General features: G+C 33.8%; 2 protein-coding genes across 18 annotated transcripts in view; one reads left to right on the top strand and one right to left on the bottom strand.

Moving 5' to 3' along the window:
- The window catches only part of LOC138329432 (twitchin-like), a 145,294-nt gene that overhangs the window by 79,538 nt on the left and 38,672 nt on the right, over nt 1-27,084 (top strand). For 12 of the 17 annotated variants that reach the window (XM_069276443.1, XM_069276428.1, XM_069276437.1 and 9 more), the window contains 19 exons: nt 6,861-7,128; nt 7,553-7,692; nt 16,405-16,543; nt 17,679-17,806; nt 18,053-18,197; nt 18,431-18,572; nt 18,859-18,989; nt 19,233-19,325; nt 19,618-19,812; nt 20,107-20,406; nt 20,817-20,968; nt 21,144-21,294; nt 21,529-21,656; nt 23,073-23,090; nt 25,150-25,324; nt 25,746-25,851; nt 26,001-26,197; nt 26,374-26,546; nt 26,787-26,916. In XM_069276443.1, coding sequence (XP_069132544.1) covers nt 6,861-7,128; nt 7,553-7,692; nt 16,405-16,543; nt 17,679-17,806; nt 18,053-18,197; nt 18,431-18,572; nt 18,859-18,989; nt 19,233-19,325; nt 19,618-19,812; nt 20,107-20,406; nt 20,817-20,968; nt 21,144-21,294; nt 21,529-21,656; nt 23,073-23,090; nt 25,150-25,324; nt 25,746-25,851; nt 26,001-26,197; nt 26,374-26,546; nt 26,787-26,916 — 2,911 coding nt within the window. Of the gene's footprint in view, nt 1-290; nt 477-2,630; nt 2,703-6,860; nt 7,129-7,552; nt 7,693-16,404; nt 16,544-17,678; nt 17,807-18,052; nt 18,198-18,430; nt 18,573-18,858; nt 18,990-19,232; nt 19,326-19,617; nt 19,813-20,106; nt 20,407-20,816; nt 20,969-21,143; nt 21,295-21,528; nt 21,657-22,469; nt 22,482-23,072; nt 23,091-25,149; nt 25,325-25,745; nt 25,852-26,000; nt 26,198-26,373; nt 26,547-26,786; nt 26,917-27,084 lie in introns of all 17 variants that reach the window. The other 5 variants (XM_069276440.1, XM_069276441.1, XM_069276432.1 and 2 more) reach the window with 5 other exon arrangements.
- LOC138329434 (polyubiquitin-C-like) lies at nt 7,694-13,955 on the bottom strand. Its single transcript, XM_069276447.1, has 2 exons — nt 13,359-13,955; nt 7,694-11,995 (listed from the first exon to the last, which is right to left on the bottom strand). The coding sequence occupies exons 1-2, from the start codon at nt 13,422-13,424 to the stop codon at nt 9,524-9,526; spliced, it is 2,538 nt and encodes an 845-aa protein (XP_069132548.1). The 5' UTR covers nt 13,425-13,955; the 3' UTR covers nt 7,694-9,523.

Consider the following 27,084-nt stretch of genomic DNA (forward strand, 5'->3'; position numbering starts at 1 on the left):
AATGGCTATAGTAACCATATTCAGGTTTCTTTTTTGCTGACCCCTAGCTATATATTTAGCCTCTCATCTAGTTTTAGTGAGAACGGGTATGTATACTCACTCCCAGGGCCCCTTTGCCGACCTCTAGGTTAATTCATGCCATTTCACCAAGTTTCATGGGTATTTATAGCCTTTCATCCAGGCAATTCTAGAGAGAACGGGTATGTATACTCAATCCAGGGCCCCTTTGCTGACCCCTAGGTTAATTCATGCTATTTCACCAAGTTTCATGGGTATTTATTTATGTACAGAAGGACTCCAGTAGACGCCAGTCCATGGACAACCTTGATATCCCTCTCCCCGTGATGAAACCCAGCGTAGATAAACTTGAGGCTATGGAGCAGCAGCGGCGCACATCTATGCAGCAGCGTAGGGCATCTCTTGTAGACTTAATCCCCGACTGGCCCACTCTACAACACAGAGAGGCCAAACGTGAGGTAGACATATAACGCTTATATAAGCTGCAGAATTCATATATATATAGGCATTATAATGTTCCATCATTTGCAATCTCTCAGATAATGATGCATTATCATTGTCTGCTATTCAGATGAATCATTTCATAAAATTCATAACTTAATAAAAGCTGTATTTCTTCTTATTCACCTAAATCTGCCACTAATTGTATTTTGTGATGTCTCTCAACATTTGGTTCATGTCAATATTAACTGCATCACTGTTGTAATATATATCAATATATCTGAAACACTCTCAAGGCGTTTGACAGGTGTGTAGTTTTAGTTAATTTTATTGTGATGCTAAAAAATCTGTATCAGCTGTTACTTAGATTATAATGGAAGAATGGTTAATTTTAAATTAATTATGTATTTCCATATTTCAGAGTTATCTTCCCGTGAAAGTATGGGTATAAAGAGCAATATATATTGATTGACATGTTTTGTGTGTGAAAATTACGTCTCAGAAAAATGATGTTGTATTCACAAACACATGGCATAACAATTAATACCTACCGACAAGAGGAAATAACTCTGATATATTCAAACATGGAATACAGAATATGTTGATTAATCAGTAAGGTTAAAGGTTATGTGTCAAGTTATGAGTGTATTTCTGAATTGCCTATTGTTAAGACTAGTGACACTTAAAACAAACGTGTTCCCTACACTCAAAAATGGGGAGAATATTGCTTAACCATCTTAGAGATGTGGTGTATCCAATTCTCAACCTGCCAATTGCCTTGATAGGAATATCAGTCTAATACAATCATCACATATATTTGCTGTCTACTATATGCTTAAATTTTGTTCTATTTAGTTTCAATTTTATCTATATTCTGTTGATTTTGTTGATTTCTTGACTTTTCAACTAATTCTATATAGCTTTCCATGAATCATGACAAGTTTACTGTAATCTTGTGATGTCTGATGTATATATATATATATATCCATAGAGTGTTACACTCTGTTTATTCTTTATACTTTAACTACCCTATTTCTACAAAGCTTTTAAAATCCAACACAAGCTTTTTTCAGAAAAAAATGTTATAAAAAGATATATCAATATAAATTCTTCAAGAAATTTTAAAATCCCAATAAAAAATTCATTTTTTCCAAAAAAAAAAAAAAAATTATACGGAAAAAAAAAAAGAATAAAATAAAGTTTCTTTTCAATTATTTTGGAAATAGATGCCAAATTTCAGAAACGCCAAGTTGGATATAAAAGCTGAATCATATGTTAACAGTATTCCAGTTAAATCCACTAATATTTGGAAACCTGTTAAGGTTTCAGTAATTCTAACTTTATTTGCTCACTGGAATCAGTGGCGAATTAAAAAGCATGACATTTATATTGTAATATTTAACATTATCAATAACAACAGCTTCAACATTTTATGTAAATAATACAGTGTATATACAGTATGACATTAGAAAATCAACTTCAGGGGACATAACCCATATCACCAGTTGGCTTCAATAGTACACCAACCAATCGTAATAACCATAGCGACCAGCTCCAATCCAGGTAGACAGATGCCTCTCACTCCTGCGCTAGCTTTCCGTACATAGTTATCTCCCCTTATGCACATCTTTCCAGAATTGTAGTGCACTTAGAAAGTATCATGGGATGTTTGCACAGACTATGATTTGAGCACTTCCTCAATGCATATGTCCATTGTTGTGTGACTGCAGCTACTCTCCTTTGTTTTATGTGGAGCCCAAGTTGTTGATATAAGATATGTGATCACTTTTCCACACTTGCTTATAGATTGCAGTTGAGATGTTCGATGTTCACAGTCTTGTGGTGGCAATTGGGGTCATCACTGCACATACAACTATATACAAATAGTTAACAAAGATCTATGTCTTTGTTATATTGGTACCTCTGATATGTTATTCCAGTAAATGCTGCCTTCATTCTTCAAAAAAAGAAAGGAAACAACTAATAAGTGAAAAAAGTAACAAAAATAAATTTGCAAATCAAAATGAATTATCAGAGAAAATTGTTGGATGTTTTTTAAGAATCGTGGAATAAACATTTATGTGGCGTTGGCAGCAATCTGGGATGGCCTATTGCTGGTATCATCTCACTTTGATATTGTGATGTACATATATTCTTATACACACACACAGAGTCTTGCTCAAGTTGTTGAGGAGAATAAGAAACCAACTCAAGATTTTCGATCTATGCAACTGAAACGTCGGGTAAGTAAGGCACCTTAGGTGGTAAAAAATAACACATCCCTTGACCGACTTAAAACGTAATAAATTCTTCACTCAATGACCCACGTCAGCTTGTGTCTTGACAGTTGGGTTATGAAAATATGTTTTTTTTGTATTTTCCTAAGGCTTGAAAATTCTTAATTATATTTTGTAGAAAGACAGTTCATATGTTATTTGAAGAGTTAAAAATCAATGTAGCATATAAAAAGAAGATATAGATAAAATAAGAGATAAAGTAAGAGTATATCTTATCTCCTCATTTGTCGTAACTGATTGATGCTCTAATCTCTAATCCAATTGTAATGACACACATGATTGCTGACTATGACAATGACACTGCGATGTATCATAACGATCTAATTACATCTCCTATCCTGTTCAAAGTTGTAGAGAACAAGCATCTGAATGAATGGATGAAATAAAAATAGCACCTGTCGCATCAAAGATGTATTCCCAATACTCCTGCACAGTTTCATGACTTTGAAAATAAGCATTGAAGCCCCAACACCTACCATCATAACACAGTTATGTTTTCTGAGTCTCAAGGCCATATTTCTAAAAATGACCCTATCTATTAATTTATCTCTCATGTGCAACATTCCCTTCAAATGTGAATTTTTCCTTGACATTTCTAATCATGCACTGAATTTTGACCTGGTAAGGTCAAATATTTGATGAAATGTGAAAGTAGCCCTCTAATTCATGCACTGCATATTTGGGTATTCACCATTTAAGACCGTTCTAATTTTACATTTTTCCCTTGACAATTTTTCATAATTCACTCGATCTGACTCTATGAATTAAGATCATGTCTTTAAAAACAACCCACAAACAGTCTTTACCCTTTCTCATTCTACACTGGAATTGGACCCCTCTCAAGGCCGTATTGACGAATATAAAGATATGTTTTATCTGATTTAATTATGCATTGAATCTTGACCCCACTCAAGGTCATGTATACAGATATAACATTATGCCTTGACCTCTCTAATCATGCACTGGATCTTGACTGACCTAAAAAGGTCATACATAGAAACCATAATCTTTTTAATCACTCATTTCCTCTCTGTCCTGAATGATATCTTTTGACTATTATTTCTATCAGATAATATCTTGACCTGTAATCAATTGACTTGGCCTGTTAGAACTGAAAACCTTATAAGGACATTGTTATTGATAAACCACTATATATGGTAATGCCATGTATCTGCATGGATACACACTTTAAGCTGCACTGACTTTCCATCTTCCGAATGGAAATGATCTGGCTGTAAAATATTTTTAAATGATGTTGCTTTGCATATTGTAGACAACTATGTGAGAAAAATACGACAGCTGTGTGTATAAAATGGCAGATATGTCTAAGTTATCATAATGACAAACTCTATTGTTCCAATATCTTTACCTTGATAATCATCCAGAAAAAATAATGTAATAATTGAATTTATTGCATAACTGATTCACAAAAAATCATGTTTCTTTTTTTTAATTGCTAGATGTGAAAAAAAAATAATTTGAACAAAAACATAACAAAATGAATGAGATATTAGAGAAAATTTGCTCAACTTTTTAATTAAAGTCGGAAAAAAATGTTTTACAATAGTATTGATACTTTGTGTAAGGCTAAAAACATGAACATTTTGTGATACAGTTTATTCTCAATGACTAAATAATGTAGCATAGCACTTCACAGCACTTTTAACTCACCGTTTCCACTAGCTAGCATGGCGGGTAAGTACTCTCAGAATTGAATATATTCTGTGTTTTCTCTTACCGGTTCCTATATAAGCCCACAATTAAGGCTGTAAGTATACTCTTTACGTGTAAATAGTGGTGATTAACGCCGATGTTGTATCACATTTTTTGAAGTAAGAAAGAAGCACAAAACTGACAACAACAACAAGGTTTAACATGAATGACTATTAATGATACAGCGACGTCTCGCTGGAAATAACATGGGGAATATATATTTCCTATTCATTTAACAAAGTTTTCTTAACATTTTGTCTTTAAAATATTGCATAACTTACCATTTTGTGATATAATGTATAGAAAAAAAATGATGAAGAATAACTTAATGTCTTACAAGTTATTTCTACAAAATTCAATGGGAAATTATACGGTAGTGGATATTTTTTCCATTATCTTGAAGGGGAAAAAAATAAACAATTTTTTATGTTAAGATTTTTTACATGATATGACATAAATTTTCATTGGTAAAAATGAATACAGTTGTCTTCAAACTGGACATAGTTTTCAATAATTATTCCAAATATGAGAAATTTATAGGCATCAATTTGTAGATTGTTAAATTGGACTAAACAAATTTCATAATTTAGGTTCATTGGTGGGTTGGTTAAGGAATGTTTTGTGTTGTATATATGCAACACTGGTCTTCTGATAAGGATTATGAATTATTGTATTGATTTCCAATACTACAAACTGTATGTTGAACACTGCATAGACTATATTATGGATATTAACTTAGCTTAGTGTTACCTGAATTAATATACCAAGAAATCCATTCCACTCTTTTACACAGGCACTACAATATCGCACATGCACCATTTGTGACGATTCCACAGGATTGACACGTGAACATTGCATGAGTGCATGAGGGCATGGAAAAGAACTTTTGAATTGTGCAAATGGACCAAAGTAAATCTTCTACTAATGAAAATGCGTGCAGCTCTTTCTATAAAACTGAAAGAAACTAATTCAGAAAATTTAATACAGCAGATATTTAACAAATCACGCTATGGAGTAGAAATATAAAAACTGACAAAAGTACAGATCTGATGGCTTCAACAAGCTCGATTTGGTACTTAGTAGAACATTTGCTGTCATAAGCAATACATGTAATGTCAAATAAAACAAGAAATGATTACTGAAGTAACAGATAAATGAATTTGCCAGGATCACAAAGTATTCTGTATGATACTTTCATTTCTGAATTTTTCTCTTACATACTTTCAGTACTTTGATTCTAGTTCATATCACTTAAACTTCATTGTTTGAGTACTTTCAGTACTTTGATTCTAGTTCATATCAAACTTAAATGGACTGAGTACTTTCAGTACTTTGATTCTTGTTAATGAACCTTAAATGGTGAAGTACTTTCAGTACTTTGATTCCTGGTACCAGAAAATAACAATAAGCATTTATTTGACATTATAATGAGTGCTTTGAATCTTAAATATTTATATATCAACCTTCTGCTTTAAACCTATTTAGTTAGTACCTATACTCATTTCTATATTCCTTATGCATAGTTCATGCTGAGCATTTTCATTATGATAATGTAAGAATCATTTTCTAAACGTATAATCAATATGAATCAGCATATTATAAATCCATTTCTGAAATCAGTATTTATAAGCATTTTATTATGACAACAAGTTAATATAATGTCAATGTTGTGAGAATTGCTTATTTAAGCTCTTCTCTGTAGTATCTTCTCATATATCAATATATTATCTATTCTCTTTGTTAACTGAAATAATATTTTTTGAAAATTGAAATCAAGCATTACTAAATCAAAAGGATTTCGATCAGTAAAGGCAGAAATTAGGACATTTGTAATTATTCTTATCTATAATTGCTGCAAAAAAAGAAAAAAGAAAAAAAAAAGCTAAAAATGATTTGCAAAATTGAAAAAAAAACAACAAAAAAAACATACAGTAAAAGTTAGATGACTAGATGACAACAGAGATGAGTTTAAGACTTTTACGTCTTGCCAACTACTGGTTTAAACTGATGCTATATACCAAGAGGTTTGAATATCTTTGTGTTGAATGCACATTGTGATTCTTATGTAATGATGAAGTTCATGATATTTCTGATTATCAATGTTGTTAAGCAGTTATTATTGAATAGATAATAATACTAAATAGATATGTTAAAGTAACTGTACAATTGCAAAAAAAAAACAAACAAACAAAAAACAAAAAAAATCTCATATATATAACATTTTAGAAAATGTTTTTAATTTAAAATTCTACTTAAATAGTTAAAGAAAAAAGGTAAAATTTGATGTGAAGAATGAGCATTTATAAAAGAAAAAATAACTATCAAATGAGTGTAGGATTTATTGTACACAATAGAGGGTACAGAGTCTAATTAGTATTACACATTGTACAGGAACCAGATAAGTTCTTAGAGGAACTTGAAGACATAAAGACGATCGAAGGGGAGAAATCTGTCCACTTCAGCTGTGGCTTCTGTAAGCCTAACGCTCAGGTCAAATGGTTTAAAAACAAACTGGAGATCTTCAACGGTCATAAATACCATTTCGAAAATGAAGGTCAGGAATATATTCTGGATATCCAGAGTGTGAAGCTGGAGGATGCTGGCAAATATACCCTTGAGTGTAATGGAATCAAGACCTCCGCCTGGCTTTATGTTGAAGGTAAAGATAATCTATTTTTCTTTTCCCTTTGAAATCATTTTGCCTGTGTAAAAGATGTAGGTTTTGCCCTCAGTCAAATCAAAGTTCTTTAAACTTAAGGAGTATGCTTTTACTTAAAATTCTCCATAGAAAAGCATTAAAAAGATTCTGCTTCTGGTGAGAATGGTAACAGTGTCTTCATGTACTGTCCTAAAGGATACAGTATTTATCTCACACACAGAAGAGTCTTCCTTGATTAAGGATGTGAAATACTATGAAACAAAGCATGATCTTTCAGGTTTTAACATCTTCATTGGTTTGATCACCTGGAAGGATAAGGGGAAACCTTATACAGACTGAATACGGGGGTTTTTAGATCCCAAAATGCCATTGGTAAAGTACAATTTACTGTTGATTACATTTCTGTCATATTTTAATTCTATAGCCAAGGAGCCAGAATATGACTTCACCCAGAAACTTCCTCCAAAATATGAAATTACTCGTATGAAGGATGGTATCCTTGAATGCTTTGTGTCCGACCCAAGGGCTAAAGTGAAATGGTTCAAAAATGGACAACCAATTGAAGTAAGTAAAAAGCTTGATTTTATTTTAACTTGATAGAATTTTAAGTATATGATACTCTGAGGTAATTTGGAGACACTGAAAAACACTGCAGCCTTCAACGATACTATGAATTATCTTGATAACAGAAGACATAAAATTATTAGATGTAATTTTATTAAGTACACCCCTGTAAACATATTAACAAAAATCCACATAATAACCAATAAACAAAGGTTACTCCCTTGCTGTCGAAAGAAATTATCTCCCTTGTGAATTGATGCTTTTTCTCAAGCATAAATTGCAGTATTCATGCGGTGCATGTGTCCCCGCAGATACTCTATGTTATTCTGTACTTGCATATTGCAGTTATCTACCCTTGTGGGTAGGTACTGATTGTAAGGTCTTGTTTTTATGAATTTAACGTGATATATTTCAGAAAAAATCACATCATTTTTCTTCACTAAGTAGTTACGTTGCAATCAACACCTAACTGCAAGGGAGATAACTCTTTAACATGTAAAGACGGAATGTTGATGACACCATTATCATACAAAATAAGTTTGCCATCACATATGAATTATTAGGTTAATAAAAAACAATACCACTATAATTAGTTCTTTGTATACCGACATTTAAATAGATTTGAGATCAGGTACAGATAGCAAGGTATCATATAATCTATAGGATTACCAACAATGACCGTGTGTCGGGTATAGCTCGCTCTGACAAGGTGTTAACATTAACTGATAATTATCATACGTGGTATTCACATCATACACAATACACACCAATACACATCTAGTGGAGGTGTTATACAAGACTGATATACATGTTAGAATTTATGTATATGATGAAGGAATTAAAGACTTTAAAGCTGCTCTTTTTATTCTGAATACTGTAAATGTACTTGTTTTAGCGATAGTTTTATTTTAAAGCTTTTCATGCTGTCTTTGAAGCACTAATTCATGTACAGTGCTAAATTTTTCAGTATTGGACCACTAAATTGCGATGTTAAATCATAATTAACGTTTTGTCGCATTTGCACTAAAAATTGACTGCACTAAAACAAGTATGTAAGAGTATACTTAAAAGTTCATTTAAAACTTTTTGACATTAATTTGGAGTCCTACATGTATATGCCACACTGTTAAAGTCAGCAATGATACATTGACTGTTCGTGTTTGATATTTGCTATCCACAGCCTTCATGATTTCACTTGTCCACTTGTCTGTTTGAGTAAGATTCACTGTTCACTTGCCAATAGGCTGCAGGTTCACTATTACACTCTCCTATTGAAACAAGGTTCACTTTTACACTTGCCTGTAGGGTTCAGGCTCATTAATACACTCCTTTTAGAACAAGGTTCACTTTTAGACTTGCCTGTAGGGTTGGGGTTCATTAATACACTCTCCTGTTAAAACAAGGTTCACTTTTACACTTGCCTGTAGGGTTGGGGTTCATTAATACACTCTCCTGTTAAAACAAGGTTCACTTTTACACTTGCCTGTAGGGTTTGGGTTCATTAATACACTCTCCTGTTAAAACAAGGTTCACTTTTACACTTGCCTGTAGGGTTTGGGTTCATTAATACACTCTCCTGTTAAAACAAGGTTCACTTTTACACTTGCCTGTAGGGTTTGGGTTCATTAATACATTCTCCTGTTAAAACAAGCTTAAGGTTCACTTTTACACTTGCCTGTAGGGTTGGGGTGCATTAATACATTCTCCTGTTAAAACAAGCTTAAGGTTCACTTTTACACTTGCCTGTAGGGTTGGGGTGCATTAATACACTCTCCTATTAGAACAATGTTCACTTTTACATTTGCCTGGCCTAGAGCGTTTAGATTCATTATTACACTCGCCTTTTGCGTTTTGGACTAAGGTCCACAAGTTTGAATGGCTTTGTAAGGAAGACTCTTTCACCCGCGTCGCCGTCGGACCCAGCCTTACGATGTGTATGTGGGTTGTGGTGAGAGCGTGAACCCTTAAAGCGATGAGGATGGTTATGTCTGTTTGGGTCACACTGCAAAATTCCTGGAAGACGTTCTGGAACACTCCGTGCCTCAAATTGAGGCTTCTTCTTTTTTGAATTGCTAAACATGAATTCTGGTGCATTGTCAAAATCAGACAGGTTGAGACGGTTGGCTTTGTTTTTACGTTGAAGGTCTCCGACCCATGGTGGATTCTTTAACCTCGGGATAACACCAAGGCCATTGTCTTTGCGGTAATTTGTGTGCGGTTTTCCTTTGTCTCCCTGTGTAGAATTGTGGTCTTTGTGATCTAGAAACTGTGTTGGCTCAAACTGAGGACGGACATGGGTCTGAATGAGAGTGCTTGCAAAAGCATTGTTGTTTAACGACCTAGAGGTGACCTCGCCTTCCTTTGAATGTACAGAATGTGCTGCAGACAGAACCACAGGATGGAACCTTTCCTTTCTTTTCTCGAGCATGTAATCAGTTTCTATTGCTAGTTCACTCTCTGTCATTGGAATCAATGACTCTTTAGCTACAGGCATTCTTTTCTTAATACGACGCTGCACTGGAACAAAGTTTTTGCCTGACATGCGTGGCATGAAGAACCAATGTAGAAGTGTTAGTATACAGTTCATACTGCTCTCAGGCACTTTCTTGGTTTCCCAGATGCTCTGACGAATGTCGTCTGACGTTGGTCGTACAGGAACTCGCACCTTTACCATCCAGTTGTTACCGACGATAAAGAAGCAATGTGTGCTATGATTTGTTTTGATAAACAATGATGATTTGACGTTGACTCCAGCCTCGTATAAGTTACTAGTGTCTTTTCCAGACAGTTCCTCTCCTGCCATTATAATGCGACAAGATGACATTGAATGTGAGGATTTTTCCTGGATTTTCTTTTTGAATTCTCCAATAGTTTGTCGAACGTTGGCATTAGTTTTGTATATAATCCCATCAGCAGTATGAGCAAATACAGGAAATGTGTCAAGTTGGAGAAGAAGTGGGGACTTAACATCCAGTACAACATTTTGGACCAATGCTTTATTCACAAGTTTCTTGTTGCCTGTCACAAGCTCATACTGTGTGGCATTAGGCACGCCCAGTCGCTCAAGCTTCTTCTTCACAGATTTTATTGTTTTGTTTGGGGTGACGCGAATGTTCTCAATAATACCATGGCCAAGGTTAACTCTTAGGGGTACACCAAAGACTAGATCACTGTCCATATGTGTCAAAACAATGTTCATCATGACGATGGTGTTATTTGGGAGATCCCCAATCACGGAAGAAAGCTCCATCCTTTGACTGTCTTTGTAGAGTCGTATGAGGTCAACTGGTACGTTTGTAAGTCCATGAAGCATAAATGCAAGGATGGACCACCTGTCGTACTTTGAAACTGTAATTCCGTATCTTTCACCTGATTCGGTTACCACGGAAATAGACTGGAGATTCAGGTTGCTGCGATGACCAACTGTTGTTAGGGTTAGAGTATCCCCTGTGGGAATGCCAAGGTACGCAAGACAGTAGTCTGAGTTTACAAAACTATTTCTGTATTGTAGAACCAAGGCATGGATGGGTACGTAAAGTTCATGTATCCCAGCATCCTCCGGTCTACCACGACTGAATGTGCGATTGAACACTGTGTATATGACGTCTGTCCCTGTACAGCAGGGGTCGACATAGAATCTGTAGGTTTTCCCCCAGAATGTCTCGATGTTGATCAGTAGGTCAAAATGGGCCTGTATCATCACATATAATGTACACTTGTTGGTGACGCGGTACTCTAGTAGTCTGTGGTAATTCTCCAGAGCTTTGTCACGGTACAGAATCTCCTGACGATCTATCGGAATTCCTTTCATCTTTTTCACTAAAGATTTTATTTTGTAAACTGTCATTGTAAGGTCCACAGTGAGAGTAAAGCTTGCGTTTAACTGACCGATGTCCACTGTAACAAAAGCATAAGACTCTGGAAGGATCATGATGACCGATCCAGGTCGCACACTGTACACCGTTTTAATGTCTATCGGCGACAACTGACCAGGAGCCAGCATCATTAACTTATGTTGGTCGCGCTGGTACGATAAATTCTGCTCGGCATACTTTACAATTTTCTGCATGGTGTCACCTGAACTTGGCGAGAATATGGCAATGCTTTCAAACTTCAGGTAGGACCAGACTCCTATGCTTTGTCCATTTGTTCCAGGGACACTCAGTATGGGGTAGAGTATGTTGTCATCAAAACTGTCATCGGAATAAGATTCTGAGTCGTACTCGTCATTCTCCTGGAATGGCTGCAGGAAGTAGTCATGGTGTTCTCTTTGTTTAGCCATGTCATGTGTAGGCCTCGGAAACTGAAGTGGAAAATTGAAAATATATAGTACATCCTTACAACCTCTCATGCTTTACAATGTCTATTCCTTAGCAAATAAAGTACACAGAGTGTCTCTCATTCTTGTACCCAAGGGACAGTGGTGGTTGGTTAGTTAAGATGTCCCGACATATTTTCACATGCTCTGAATATCTTGGTTGCAAGCTTGAATTACATTTCGAGGAGTTGCCAGGTACTGACCGCTGGTCATTTTGATATTTTTTGGGTTACCACTACCTCCTAATCCTGGAATGTCTTTAAATGACCCTAACTGTAGGATGTTAAATTCATCAAACCACCCCATCTTTCTCTCAAGAACCCTCTATTGCCTCATACAATGTACTTATAAATATAGACACTGGCACAGATTCCACTAAGACCATTAAAGTTAAATGCCAGGTGTACTTATATACATATACACCTGGCCAGTTGTCTATTGAACTGTATTAACGTGTCTGTTCACCATGACACAAGGCGTAACATTACACCTAACCTTACATTGTCATAACTAAGAATCATATTTCTTAAAGATATTATTTTAGTCTGTCACAAAACGGAATACAAAGGTGGCACCCCATGTAGGTTTACATATCTGTATCTATATGGCTGAGAAATATGTTGGTTATTCATAACTGTTGTGATGTTATGGGGGTGATCAGTAATCCATGCCAAACCAGTCCTGTGTTATTTGGATGTGCTCTACAGGAATATCTCAATCCCGCGGGATGAATATGTATTCGAGTGATAAACAACAAAATTGGTTTATCTTTGTTTGCCAAAATTGATTTTTCTTGAATCAATAACACCCTGTTATCCATTCTATAATAATAGCCGAAATAATGCTATTGGCAGTGTAAGTGGCTTTCCTCTCTCCAGGTTCTTCTCTGTGATTTTATACTTATCCGTAATAAATTACACAATGGCTGAATTGTTAATGCATACTTGGTATTTGTCCTCTGCTATAGTTTGTTCCATCAATTCTATAAAACTTATTGATAGGAACATGTAGGGTGATAGTTTTTCTTTGGGAACTCTAATGTTCTGCCATCATAAAAACTTGGCATGTACTTATTTGACTATAGCTGTTAATAGCACATAATTAAAACACAAAATAAAAAATAAAAATAAAACCCAACCAAAAACCTAAGTTTCAGTTTAAGACCATTGCATCAAATGTATCTGAAAGGGGCATTCAAGGAGTTATAAAAACCACTTACTTCAAGGCAGTATGCATATCCTTTGAAGACAGGTTTTGCTAAAAAAAAGGCAAATTGAGTAAATAAATCAGTTCAGTATGACTGTACCTATACATATCATTTACAATGAAGATTGTATAAAAAGCTTACCATTCCGTAGGCTGTTAGATTATTATTGAGGGGAGGAAATGTTCCTTTATCGTGTGCTCGCTCCATTGTACGAGGATCAGCCACTCAAACACACATGACAGCTTGCATCATTATTTACAAAATTAATTTAGCATTAACATCCATCTCTCTTTGACTTTTGGTAAGTCCAGGTAGCAGAATTGTCACAGCATTGAACACCTCCAGTGACACACAATGTTACTTCAGAAATGACTCCGTCAAAACCTTATTGACTTAGAACAAGATGGTATCCAGGAGTCAAACAATATTGTTTGAGATACAAATGAAATCATCCTTCAAAACACAACCATCCTAGATAAAATTTGACCGAAATCAATACATGAAATTATACAGTGAGATATACACAGAAGCCACTGTACTATAAATTAAGATATTTCTTCATTTAAATCTTTTATCCTTCTCTCTGTAATGATATATCTAGGTACATTGTTCCATTTAGGAATTCTTCTCCGGTTCTGTGTTAGATCCATGGTGAGCGTGGACTATACTGTCATAACTCGGAGTGAATTTAAAGTGCTGTATCTAATATATACACCCGTAAATAAATGGCTATAGTTGGTTGGTGTATCGGTGTGTATTAACCTTGGCGTCGATTCTCTTATAAACCTTGCTACTGTACAGCTCAAAACGTTTCTGAAAAGTTTGTAAAACAGACCATAATTGCATGTAATTGAATTCAAGCTGACTAGAAATGATAATTGAATTTGTCAGATTTTTTTTAATCTACATTAATACAAAATTAAGGTAGTTTAGCAACAGGCAAAGAAGCCGATCATTACAAATAGAATATGTTAAACTGGAGAGTAAAATCAACACAGGCTGCAGTTACATGTGTTTGTAATATATATAAATCATGCACCAAATTTCTACTGCTCTTGAAATGTTGATGGTGATCAATTAGTCACAAATGTCAGGAGAATGGGTATTAATATAATGTACACTAAATTTCTTCTGCTCTAGAAATGTAAATAGTAAACATTTCAATCAACGTGTCCTCAGTGATAAATACACCCCACAGTACATAGATTTTCCATTAATAACCCACACACTACTTATATTGGCTCTTATCTCCCAGGGGTTCTGTGTAAACTCATTATAGAATACCTGAATCCTATGGATAGAGGACTCACAGTGGAGGTCGCACGTTATAGCTTTTTACACCTGATAATATGGATAATGTATTCCTCAATTGAAAAATTTCAAACTAAATTGAAAATCGTATGTAGCCACATAATTTTGAAATTTTACACTAAAATAAGTTTGAAAACCTCAGTTATTATTCTGAATTTGTATATTACAGAGTTATCTGCCCTTGCTAATACATTTAGATATTGATTGTGACGTCATGTGTTTGTGATCCTAACATCACGAACCAATGACGTCATAATTGATAATATCTTTAAGGGAGGTAACTCTGTAATATGTCAAATCGAAGATCGTGAACACTATTTTCTATACTGTCCTTTATACGTCAACCCTAGACGGCTCCTTTTTAACTCTATCTTGGAACTTGACAATGATATACCACTGAAAACCCTGTGATATGTAGCTGAATCCATAAATATTTTATTTCAATAAATTCACTGGATATTATCTTCAGGTTTCACTTTAGTAAAATATTTTCCAGTTAGAATTTTGTTATTTCATTTAGATTAAAATTATATGGACACACCTTTACTTATCGTGACTACTGTAATTATTTATTTAGTGTTGATACGTGTTCACAGTATTAAATGGGAGAGATATTACTTTGTCATCATTTACTGTATGAATTAACATCAATCCATTAATGTTAATGTTACATGAACACTGTACACAGTTTATTATGATAATCATACTTACATTAATCATTACCTAATGTACCATGGAATATGCAAAAGAAAAGTTTATACGCTGTAAACAGGGTATTTTGTATTCACTGCATACTAACCAGAGGTCATGCCCAAGCTGTCAGCAGTATTTATTATTTTGAATTGAACTTGCATTCATATGTGTATAGCTATTGAAATGATCTGACGTATATTCCTACTAGCAATTACTTCATTGATTGTATAAACCTATCATTGGTAGGGATATATATGTTCTCGCTGTGTATTTGATCAATAGAAATTTCTACCTGAAAGAATATCCTGAATAGATTGAAAGTGAAGGGCTGGAATCAATCATCTAAAATTTCACTAGCATAATTAATTCACTAAACATAATAATGTAAATCATATCTATATATAGACATGTTAACTTTAAATGTATTTCAATGCAAGTGATACAACAATTCCACTGACGCTAGTATTTAAACCCACACAATATCCTAGTCATATATAAGTGTTGATTTTGCTATGAGTATATTTGCGTTTTCAAAAGAAATTATAATGGATTAATACAAGTTACCCTAAATAATGATATTATTAGTGGTAAATTTGTTTTGGTGTTATTTTGACACAGTCAATATTTCAGTTGTAAACGTTTTTTTAGCATTTTGTCAACTATTTGGTATTAAATAAATAAAATAAAATTACAATAATGGAAGTGATATACAATACCAATATTTAATTCAAATGTACTGAAGTTAAGTACACCAAAATATTTCAGTGCATTTATCAATGATTACATTTGTTTCAATAGCAATAACAAAAAGACAATAAAAGTATCAAAGCTTGAGAATCTTTCATTAAATAGATTAGAAAAAATATTTCACTGAAATTTGAAGATTGTGTAATGGGCAAATATTTCACACATTTTAAACATTTCAGAACACTTTTACAGCAAACATACTTACAATAAATTCATCATTACAAACTCTTAACACATGCACTTACAACAAATTCATCGTCACAACCTCTGATAAGGTGTTTGTAATATATGTTTATTACAAACTTTGCTTTCATTGGTCCCTTTGACTCTGCTACCATGTACTGTATTCTTCCAGTAAATATATGTCATTACTTAATGTGCTAAAATGATTTTGTTTGTTTATTATTTCTATCTTATTTTTTTTTAACCCTTTCAGTACACCCCTGGTAAAATGGAGATCCAGCGCCGTGAGAACAGGTGTATGCTGAAAATCATCAATGCCAACTCCGACGATGAAGCTGAGTACACATGTACTTGCGGCTCTGCTTCTACCTCCTGTAAACTAGCCGTCACAGGTAGACTAACATACAGCAGAAAATTTAGTATTTCTAAACAACATTTCATAAATAAGCAAATATTTTGTAATGTGTTCTTCATTGTAAATTTTGAAAGAAGGATTACTATCATGTACATGTAATGAAATTTTGATGAATATGAATATAACTAAACTTGTCATTTGAATTGCAGATATGTTTTGTCGCAAACAAACCCCAAAATTTTCTTTTAGAAGTGTTAATAGGAGGGAAAGGGAGCAGCGATAGCACTAACTTAGAACTCTGCCTAGCGATAGTCGGTGTTGATGCCAACAATCTAGTCATTAACTGAATGTCAGACTTACTTTCGCAGTGTGCGAGTCCGACCGCATATATGCATGCCATATGTAAGCTTAAGTTTTCTTATTAGGAGACTTTTATTTTCATTTTCAGACATTTAGTTGATTCTTGCGCTGCATATCTATATATTGAACCCCTATGCCAATGGTTTCCCATCCTGGGGTGCTCTCCTTTACTGCGCTGTGTAGGACATATCCCAGACACTTTCTCTGGACATTTGTTTAACAAAGCTCTTTGTTAAAGCAAATGTGATGGGTCAGTCGTAGCTGGTAGAACAGATATGATTGGTCAATATTAGTAGCTGTACCTCATTGGTTGCATGATATAGAAATGTTAGGTGATTTAACAGTAAAACTGTAGAAAAATTTAATTCATATTTTTTAGTAAACTTTGATTTAATATATGTTTTTTTCAAAATTGAAATTAAAGCGTATATATGTAGTATCATGTGGTTTGACACTAAAGGAGAATTAAAAAGAATATCAATAGTATTTTAGCATACATGTACCTTTAAGACAATGCTGCAACTTATAATACAAGCCTAAGAATATCTTGCGCATACATGCTGATATAAACTCACACATTTGTTCCTTTATGCTGTTGTATTTAATGTTATAAAAAATATATGTTAATGTAAAATAATTATTTTAACTTGATGGCTTCAGTATAAATTTGAATAGAAGTCTTGATATTATTGTAAGCATCATTGATACTATGAATAAGTTTTTCTTAGATATTGATCTGTATTAGGAAAGGATTATTTTAACCTTTGACCATACAATGATCACTACTGATTATAACCTTTGACCTTGCTCAGAACCTGAATGGGAATTTATGAAGAAGTTGGATGACATTGAGGCTATGGAGAGAGAGAAATGCTACTTTGAATGTGACGTCAGTGACCCAGAAGCAGAGGTCAAATGGTACAAAGGAAAATCAGACAAGGTCAGTAACAGCAGCAATATATAAGTACCAAAACTTCTGCTTACAATTAGTCTTACATGTGTTCATTAAGAATTCACAACTAAAGTCCAAAAGAACAAAATATAATCATCATTCAGTTACTTTAATCATTTAGGTAAATGCTGATTATGATAAGTTTAGATCACTGTCTTGTTGTGAGAAGATAGTTGCATGTGTTAGGAATAGTTTGTTTTACAGAATACATAATTATGTTTTATATACAAACAGGAACTTCCATCTGGAGGCAAATATGAGATCATTAAGGATGGAATGAAGCGCCGTCTGGTGATTAAAAATTGTAGCATGAAGGATGGAGGAAAGTACACCTGTAAAGTACTGAACAAGGAAACAACTGGAGAGCTCTTTATTGAACGTACGTACAAAAAAATCTTGATCCTTTATTTCTTCTTGTGTCCTTTCTTGTGACAGAACAATAAACATAACTTCAGTTAAAACTCATTTGTGTATACACACTTTCTAAAACAGTTTTTAAATTACTTTCCAAGATAATTTCCCTTTTGATGATATTCATATTTTAATAGAAATGAATGTATTGATGAGCTTTATGATAATGCTTTTCTGATATGTCACAATGTTTGTGTGCAGCCGACATCAAGTTCTTTAAGAAGCTTGAAGATAAGAAAGAGAAGGAGAAGGGAACGCTGGTGTTGGAGTGTAAAGCCTCCAATCCTCACAACCAACCGGTACAGTGGCTGCTCAACGGCAAGCCCATCGACAAGGATGATCCGTAAGTCTATATCTGGAGTTCAGTTTTACTTCCACCTTACAATCACCTCATCTAGCTTTTTATATGCACAAACATTCAAAAGTAAATTATCTCCCATTACAGAATTGCTTCACTTTGGAACTGATATAGCCTGATATCAGATACTTGTATTCCGTATAACTAGGATAGTTTTTTCTCAACATAGACGTTACTTCTATATAATATTCTCTTTTACCTGCATTAGAAATGCCTTTTGTGCCTAGAATATACACTTCCATAATTGTACTTTAATATCCCACAACAACAGGAGAGTTGAGATTACCAAGAAGGGAGAACAGAATAAGATGGTTATCAAAAATCTGAAACAAGAAGATAGTGGACAGTACACCTGCCAGGTTGGTGAGCGTCCATGCCGCTGTAACGTCACAGTGGAAGAGCGTGAGTATTTTTTTTATCTTGAAAGGACAGATAATTTTAGGTAAAGATTGTTTGATATATATAAATGACATTTTTTCAGTGCAAAGCAAGTTAGTTCATTTATTACAATAGCATGGTTAAAGATCCAATTACAATTATGAAAATGAAAAGTAGAACAAATTGAGAAAAAGTCAACGGTATGTATCTTTGTTGTTACATCTTTGTTGTAATAAATTTAAATGGAAATATTTATTTTGTTGCTAGTGCCTAAACCACCAAAGGTTGATCCTGCATTTATACCTGAGGAGATTGTGGTGAAGAAGGGAGAAACTATTGCCATGGCTATTCCTTTTATTGGTAGGTGAATTAAGCTATGAACAAGAGTAATTTTATTGTGTTATTCCTGATGACATGAATCTGTTGATTTACTGTATATGTCCTAAAGTTATTTTAGATCTAGCATTGAATTAGTATAAAATTCATTGTAAGTAAAATTGGAGTGGAACAGTTTAAATTCTTTTGAAACATAGTTTGTACATATCTCATAGCTTTAATATCTGTCCCATGCTCTGAAGTGTTGTACAATTAAGGGATTCATTAGATACCACATCGTCCACACAATGTCATGTACTTCCCAACATGATTACAGGTACACCAAAGCCGTTTGCCTCCTGGAAGAAGGATGGTACAGGTCTTAGCGAGGCTGATACTGACATTGAGACTGATGACAAGGTCGCCAAACTGAACATCCCTAATGCTCAGCGTGGAGACACTGGAGAGTATGAACTCACTCTTACCAATGAGGTTGGAACTGAGGTCATACCTATCAATGTCAGAGTCCTTGGTAAGTCTTGATCCGAGAGTTTCTGATCCCTTATCATATGGTTCAATGTCATTGTTATGCTTGTTTCTATGGATACATACTTCTGTAGATAATTGTATTTTTTGTATTCGTGGATTTGATATTTGTAGAGAAAAATTTACCTTTTTGTTTACTAATTACCTTTTTAGATTTATGTTGACCTGCATACATATCTGCCCATCTATACATAATTGTCCCTATCTTAATAAGAATATCAAAATGATATAAATATTGTGAATAATTACTTACCTGACGATGTATACCGTACCTGAACAGATGTACCCGGCAGACCCCAGGGTCCCCTTGATGTCGTTGACGTGTATAGTGACCGCTGTGCTCTCCTTTGGGATCATCCTAAGGAGGACGGTGGCTGTCCTATCAAACATTACATTGTGGAGATGAAGGACGCTGAGAAGGACTCCTGGGAAGAGGTCTGTACTACAGAGGATCTGGAGATTGATGTCGCCGACCTCAAACCTGGTCATCGTTACCAGTTCAGAGTAAAGGCAGTTAATGAACAGGGTGTCAGTGAGCCGCTCACGGCTGATGGAGAGATTATCGCTAAGGATCCCTGGGGTAAGTCTGTCCTATAATATTTTAATTGAAGAAAGGAAAAGATAAATAATTTTATGTAATACTTTTATTCATTGAACTTTGACCTTATTATTATTAACCACTTTCTTCTTGTGATGACAAGTATGTAATTCTGCATTGCTCTAACAGTACCAATACTCATAAAGGATATTGTTTCTTGATATAAAATCATGATTCTGTGATCTTAGCCATATTGCTCTGTTGTCCTGATGATCATGGCTCCATATGCATGACCTTTTCATATATATAATATAAGTAAAATAAAAAGTATGACCTTGACCTGACCTTTACAAACTTGTGATAACTCATTTGTATTTAAGTGATCTTGACTTGATGACCATGGCTCAGTGACCTGTACATGTTTAATGACCTTGACCTTTATGTCATCACAGATCCCTCAGACCCACCAGGTGAGCCATCCATCGTTGACTACGACAAAGACTATGCTGAGCTCGCCTGGGCTCCACCCAAGAATGACGGAGGAGCTCCCATTGAGAAATATGTGATTGAGAAGAAGGAAAGAGGAAAAGATAACTGGGAAAAGGTAGGGGAAATGTTTACTAAGAAACCATTTAAGATTAAACAATTATTGATGAATTTTCTTAAATATTAAGATAGAGGATGAAGTTTTAACTTTCCCAATATAGCATTTAGATAAGTTTCAGGTAAATGTTTTTGATGCGATGCTTTAATATTTTGTATATGCTGTTATATTACAGGGAGTAGAGATTCCCGGCAGTGAGTGCCAAGGTACAGTCGAGGGTCTAGTCGAGGGCAAAGAATATGAGTTCCGTGTGATGGCCAAGAACAAGGCTGGTCTGTCTAAACCCAGTGTTGTGTCTCCTCCAGTGACAACCAAGGCCAGACGAGGTATTAAATATAGACATGTTTCCATTCATGATTTTTCTCAAATAAATTGAGTCATAAGTGAACATATTAATAATATGAACTTTTTTCAATTTTATAATAGCATTCAGAATTTCGCAAAAATCGTCGTAATAACCAAATAAGAGATAAGTATAGTTTACATAGAAATAACTAGATAGTATTGTCTAGTGATGATGAAAAAGTAATTTAAAAAGTATTTTTTGTTGTTGATTATAGTGAAACCAAGGATTGTGAACAAAGACAAGTTGTCCACTGTTCGTGTGAAGGCACCCAAGGATTTTGATATGACTGTAGACTATGTCGGGGAGCCAGCACCTAACGTCACTTGGACCAGACAGTTACTGGTACGATAACTCATATACATTAGTGTGTCATGATGTCCACATTTCTGGTCAAATTGGAATAGATCAGAATAATTCATAATACTCATCTTGCACAGAGAAAAAAACACATGAGAAATAATTAATGAAATAAACAGTTATTATTTGAATTTTTTACTCCCTCCCTCTTTCAAAAAAATAAAATGAAAAAAAAAATCTTGAATGAAAGAAAAGAAAAGATAAAAAGTCAGAAAGAAATGTAAGCATTTTGTCAACATTGAATGTGGAATTTTTTCAAATAAAATTAAAAAAGAAAACAATATAAAAGAACATGCCTATTCCAATTTGATTTTTAATGTGGTGGATTGCTTGCATTACAAGTAGAAGTAGTTGTAGAAGTAGTTGAAATTTAGTTTTTATCTGTTGTCCTTGTCTTATTTTATGTTTTCGCTGCCATTCAATGAAGTATACTTCTTCATCTTACATTATTTGATAATAATATAGAACCCTTATTGTAAATTAAAAAAATTAAAAGTTAATTTGTATATAGATCGACAACTATAGTAGTTTTGTAGAAGTAGTATTTATAGATTCAGTTTCATGAACATTCCTCAACTTTAGGAAACTCCTTAAGTTAAATTCCTTCAAAGAAAAGCATATCAGATAGTTCAAAAAGTTATTTTCATAACTTCTATCAGGCTTTCCTTTGGATAATTTTAAGTGTAGGGGTTTCTTTAAGATAGGGAATGTTCGTAAAACTGTGGCCTAGACCAATAATGGTTATTTAACCTACACTGTGCTGTGTATCAATTATTAATAATCCTCGGTTATATACAGAAAAGTTCCGCAGTAAGTATTGTAGCAGAACCTAATGGCTTGTTTGTTTCAGTTTTCTTTTCAAATACATATGAAAGAGTAGCAATGAATTAACTTTAGTTAAGAAGTTGAGTCGGTGATAGACTTTAGCTAATAGCAAACAATCCTGGATGGGCTTTTTCTTTGGAGTGTGTTCAGATGATTTCTTTGCTTTTAGTAGATGGCTTCTCAGTTTTTGTAACAGCTATTTAGTCTTTAAAGTTTAATGTAGATTAGATTTTGTTTCTGTATCCACTGATCTTCTGGTTTGCATTTATATATATATATTCATTTAAATCTTTATCAAGTCAGTATGGGTGTATACATGAACTCTTTTACCTGCAATTTGATAATAAAATGCGAAAATATTAAATACACATCTGAAGATCAGCTACAAACAGTTTTGCTAATTTTGTTTTGGTTGGTTTTGACATTAAAAGTTGCTTTGTTTTACGTAGATAAATGCTTTCTTTTTATTTTGTTTTGATTTTGAGGTGATTTAGAGATGCTATATTTTGTTTGATTTGAGCTATTTTATAGATGCTAAATTTTATTTCATTTCAATTTTAACCATTTGATACACAGGCTAGCATTAAGGCGAAGGTGAGTGAGAGTTTCTGCTACAGGCAGAGGTGCATAAAACCAAGTTTCTAATTGTTGATACTGAACTGTATTCTATCCATGGCCTTTAAACATTTGTAATATATAATCACATTTTACAAAAGATTGGTTCCACCTAAACTTTCTGTATTTTGGTTAACTTCATCTTATGGTGTACAGGTACTCAGGATTTTTTTAGACAAAGGCAAACGAAATAAAACAACAAATTGAAATATAAAAACACATTTGATTATTCCTCTTGAAAAATAATAATTCTGTTTGTACTTAAGTTGGGGGTTGTGTTCTGGTACTATGGCGTTCGACCATAGATATATGTATTATGCAGAAAATTACGTGGAACATGTCTTTTGAAATTGATTTTGTCTATGAACACAAAATAGGCAGAACATGCAAACGTCTTTAATATGGGTCTAACAGTCTAATATCTGTTACAGGCACTTTTTCATATCTGTGAAGTTACAGTTGCAATAAATAATAAAAGATTATGAAGAAGCTAGATTCTAAAACTTTGATGTTTCTTATAGAACACGAATATTTGCTTTCCAAAACTAAGACCGTTCTGAAATTACTTGTAATTCTTTTTGTGCCTGTCAGATATTATGCTGCTACATTTCCATGACAACTAAAATCTTTTTCATAATTTCTATTACTAAAGTGTTCTATTTCTTCTAAACAGTTTTCTATTACCAACAAAATTCTTTTCAATCATTTACAATGTGTTTCTCATTTAATACTTCTACTGGAATACTAAACAAGTTTTATTACACAATTATCTTACTAATTATCTCCCTTGTTTTTATGTTTTGAAATCAATTGTGACAAAATACAAAACTGATAAAACCAGACCCAAAACACACATGTGTTACAATGTGGTAGGATTGCCTTTATCATACGTGACCTACACTGTTATCAATGTTCCTGCCAAAATATCCTTGAAAAATTACCCGTTATTAAGATTTGTTAAAAACCAGATTTATTGCATTACTTCTGCATCATGATGCTAATTGAGAATATAACAATCCATTAAGCATTGGCAATTTTCCCAAGAGAAAGTATCAAGAATGACAGGTCTATTTGTGTTCATAATGGTGAAGGGTATTGATAATGAAATTTCCTATACATCTTGTATATTATATAATCACCTCATGTGCACATTTCCTCGCTGCCAATATACATTCATTGCCTATTTCCATAAGGTTCCTTTCCTCTATATACAGCAGTCTGTTGTTATTGTAATCTTCCGTTGCTGTGTTAAAAGTATATATTCCTTTGATCCCTTTCGTTTTGCCACAAATGTAAAGCTATTGTATATATTTGATTGCAGGATTACCAGTACCAGTACATATTTACTTTTCAAAGGGAAATCAGAAATTAAACCAATCTGGTTAAGACATAATTTCTTAATTTTGACAAAGTAGTTGCAACATGATAATGAACATGTTTCTAGAATCCAGCTTTCTCCATATGTGTTGGGACTTTTCAATATTGAACAATTATATCTGAAGATCTGTTAGCGATGTTAAATTAATCTGTTCAATTATTATTGCTTGCATTTATATTTGAATTTGTTTTGACTTTGAGTTTAAAAAAAACAACAACAAAAAAAACAATCCTAAACAAACACTGTCTAATTTTTGTTTTCAGCTTATTTTGATAAATTGATGTATAATATCTTCTGTGTAGTGTTATCTTATTGCCAGCTAATTAAGATTCTGCTAATGTAAACAAGTATTATGAATTTGATGATACTAATTACTTTAAAAGATATTGATATTTAACTGTGTCAAAAATTTGTCTTTAATTGCAGTCAAAGTAATAATCTTCTGTAAATTTGAATTGTCATGTAGAATCCTTCATTTTAAGGATTATTAGATGTGAATATATATGTAGCATACCCTTATCTAAATATAACTTCCAAAGTAGATAAATTAACATAATGCACTTTTTACCCAATAATGTATTCTATCTAATAATCTATACAATGTAAGTTGATTTATATCTCACTGCAAATGTTAGCTTATTTTATTAATGCTGTTATCAGGATGATAAGGTTGAAACAGTGGAAGCAGGAGGTGATGTCGTTGTCAACAATGACACTCCCAAGAAGTCCACCATTAACTACAAGAAGACAGTTAGGAAGGATACTGGCATGTACACATGTACTGTGGCAAATAAACATGGATCTGATTCTGTTACTGTTGAGGTGGTGGTTCTTGGTAAGTTTTCATTCACTTCATGAATATTAAGCAAGTTCTATTCCTAATTTATATTATTTACCATATAAGAACCAGAATAAAAAAGTCTAAAGTGTTATAAATATAAATCATACCTATTTGATTTTGCATTCTTTGATTACATATATATTTCAAGAGTTTCACAAATGATGTAGTACTTTCAGTACTTTGATTTCTTTTAATCTTCTTTTGCTAAAATCAGTACATTCAGTACTTTGATTTTTCATTAGTTAGTACTTTCAGCACTTTGATGTATTGACTATTTCAGTACTTTCAGTACTTCGATTTTTTTTAACTTTTGCAATAGTTCAGTTTTTGTATCATTTTTTTTTAATATCTGAAGTACTAGAAAATTATATCATTACATAGTATTATACAATCTAATTGGTTTGATTTCTTTCAGCTCCACCATCCAGGCCTGAAGGTCCTTTGGTCGTTAAGGATGTAACCAAGGACAGCGCCACATTGGAATGGAAAGCCCCCAAAGACAACGGTGGTAATGATGTTAAGTAAGTAACACATAACCTCAGTAGAAAAGCCTTGATGTGAGAAGTGATATGAGATTGAGTCTATAAAGCTCCATTATACATTACTTACCATTAAGTTTATATAGTAATGTTGAGTTGGCAATGACAAATGCCTTTATACTCCATTGCAGAGGCTACAAAGTTGAGAAGTACGACGCCAAGAAGGGCCGCTGGGAACCAGTTAAAGATCTGGTGAAAGGAACCAGCATTACAGTACCTAAACTACAGGAGGGACATGACTACAAATTTAGGGTTATGGCTGTCAGTGACAATGGAGAAAGCGAACCCCTGGAAACTGAGGAACCAGTCACAGCCAAGAATCCATTTGGTAGGTTTGATGAGTAAAATAGAAGTTTAAAGGTACAAAAATACAATTTGACCTTCCCATAGCAGAGTTTACCTTTTAGATGAATTTAGAATTTGAACTTTGATCTAAAATTTGAACTTAGATTTGACTTTTGATTTCAACTTTGATATAAGATTTGAATCTCCTGTGAATTGTAGATGAACCCTTCCCACCGGGCCAGCCCCAAGTTGCTGACCAAAACAGGGACCACATCACCATTAAATGGGAGCCACCAGAGAGTGATGGTGGTAACCCCATCAAGGGCTATAATGTAGAGAGGAAGGAACCAAAGAGCAACCGCTGGGTCAAGGTCAACAGGGACCTCATCAATGTCAGTATAATGTCGTGCTGAAATTAATTATCATAGTATATACTATATAGTTACAATGTATTTGTGTTTTCTTATATTGCGGTTTTGACATGTAACATATATTGCAAGCACATTATTTACATTTCATGGGAGATTTATTAAAATGATTACAAAACAGCCAAAATAAGAGTGGTTCTATGTCAAATTAATGGAGATAAAGTCATCATAATCCATGTGGTTATATTTTATTTTGGTTTACAGGATCTCGAGTTTGAAGATTCTAAGGTTGTTGATGGAAAGGAATATGAATACAGAGTGATGGCTGTCAATGAGGCTGGCAGCTCTGAACCAAGCGTGGCTTCTAAACCCATTTGTGCCAAACCTACCAAAGGTATTTACATATCTTATGTCACTAATCTCTGCAGTATACTTGGTTATCATGTTGTTCTCTAATCTGTCTATATAGGTTTCCAATTATCACAATACACAGAGATAGAGATTGGAATTATTTGTCACAACTAATAATCCATATATATATAAATCTCTATGTTTTAGATTA

This window comes from Argopecten irradians, chromosome 8, assembly GCF_041381155.1.
Source record: "Argopecten irradians isolate NY chromosome 8, Ai_NY, whole genome shotgun sequence".
In the NCBI taxonomy this organism is placed as follows: Eukaryota; Metazoa; Mollusca; class Bivalvia; order Pectinida; family Pectinidae; genus Argopecten; species Argopecten irradians.

What these genes read in the sequence shown, in the direction of transcription:
- LOC138329434 (XM_069276447.1), bottom strand. Translation starts at nt 13,424, where the DNA reads ATGGAGCGAGCACACGATAAAGGAACATTTCCTCCCCTCAATAATAAT. An exon ending in ATCTAACAGCCTACGGAATG is followed by an intron (nt 11,996 to 13,358) that starts GTAAGCTTTTTA and finishes TTTCCACTTCAG; the next exon opens with TTTCCGAGGCCTACACATGA.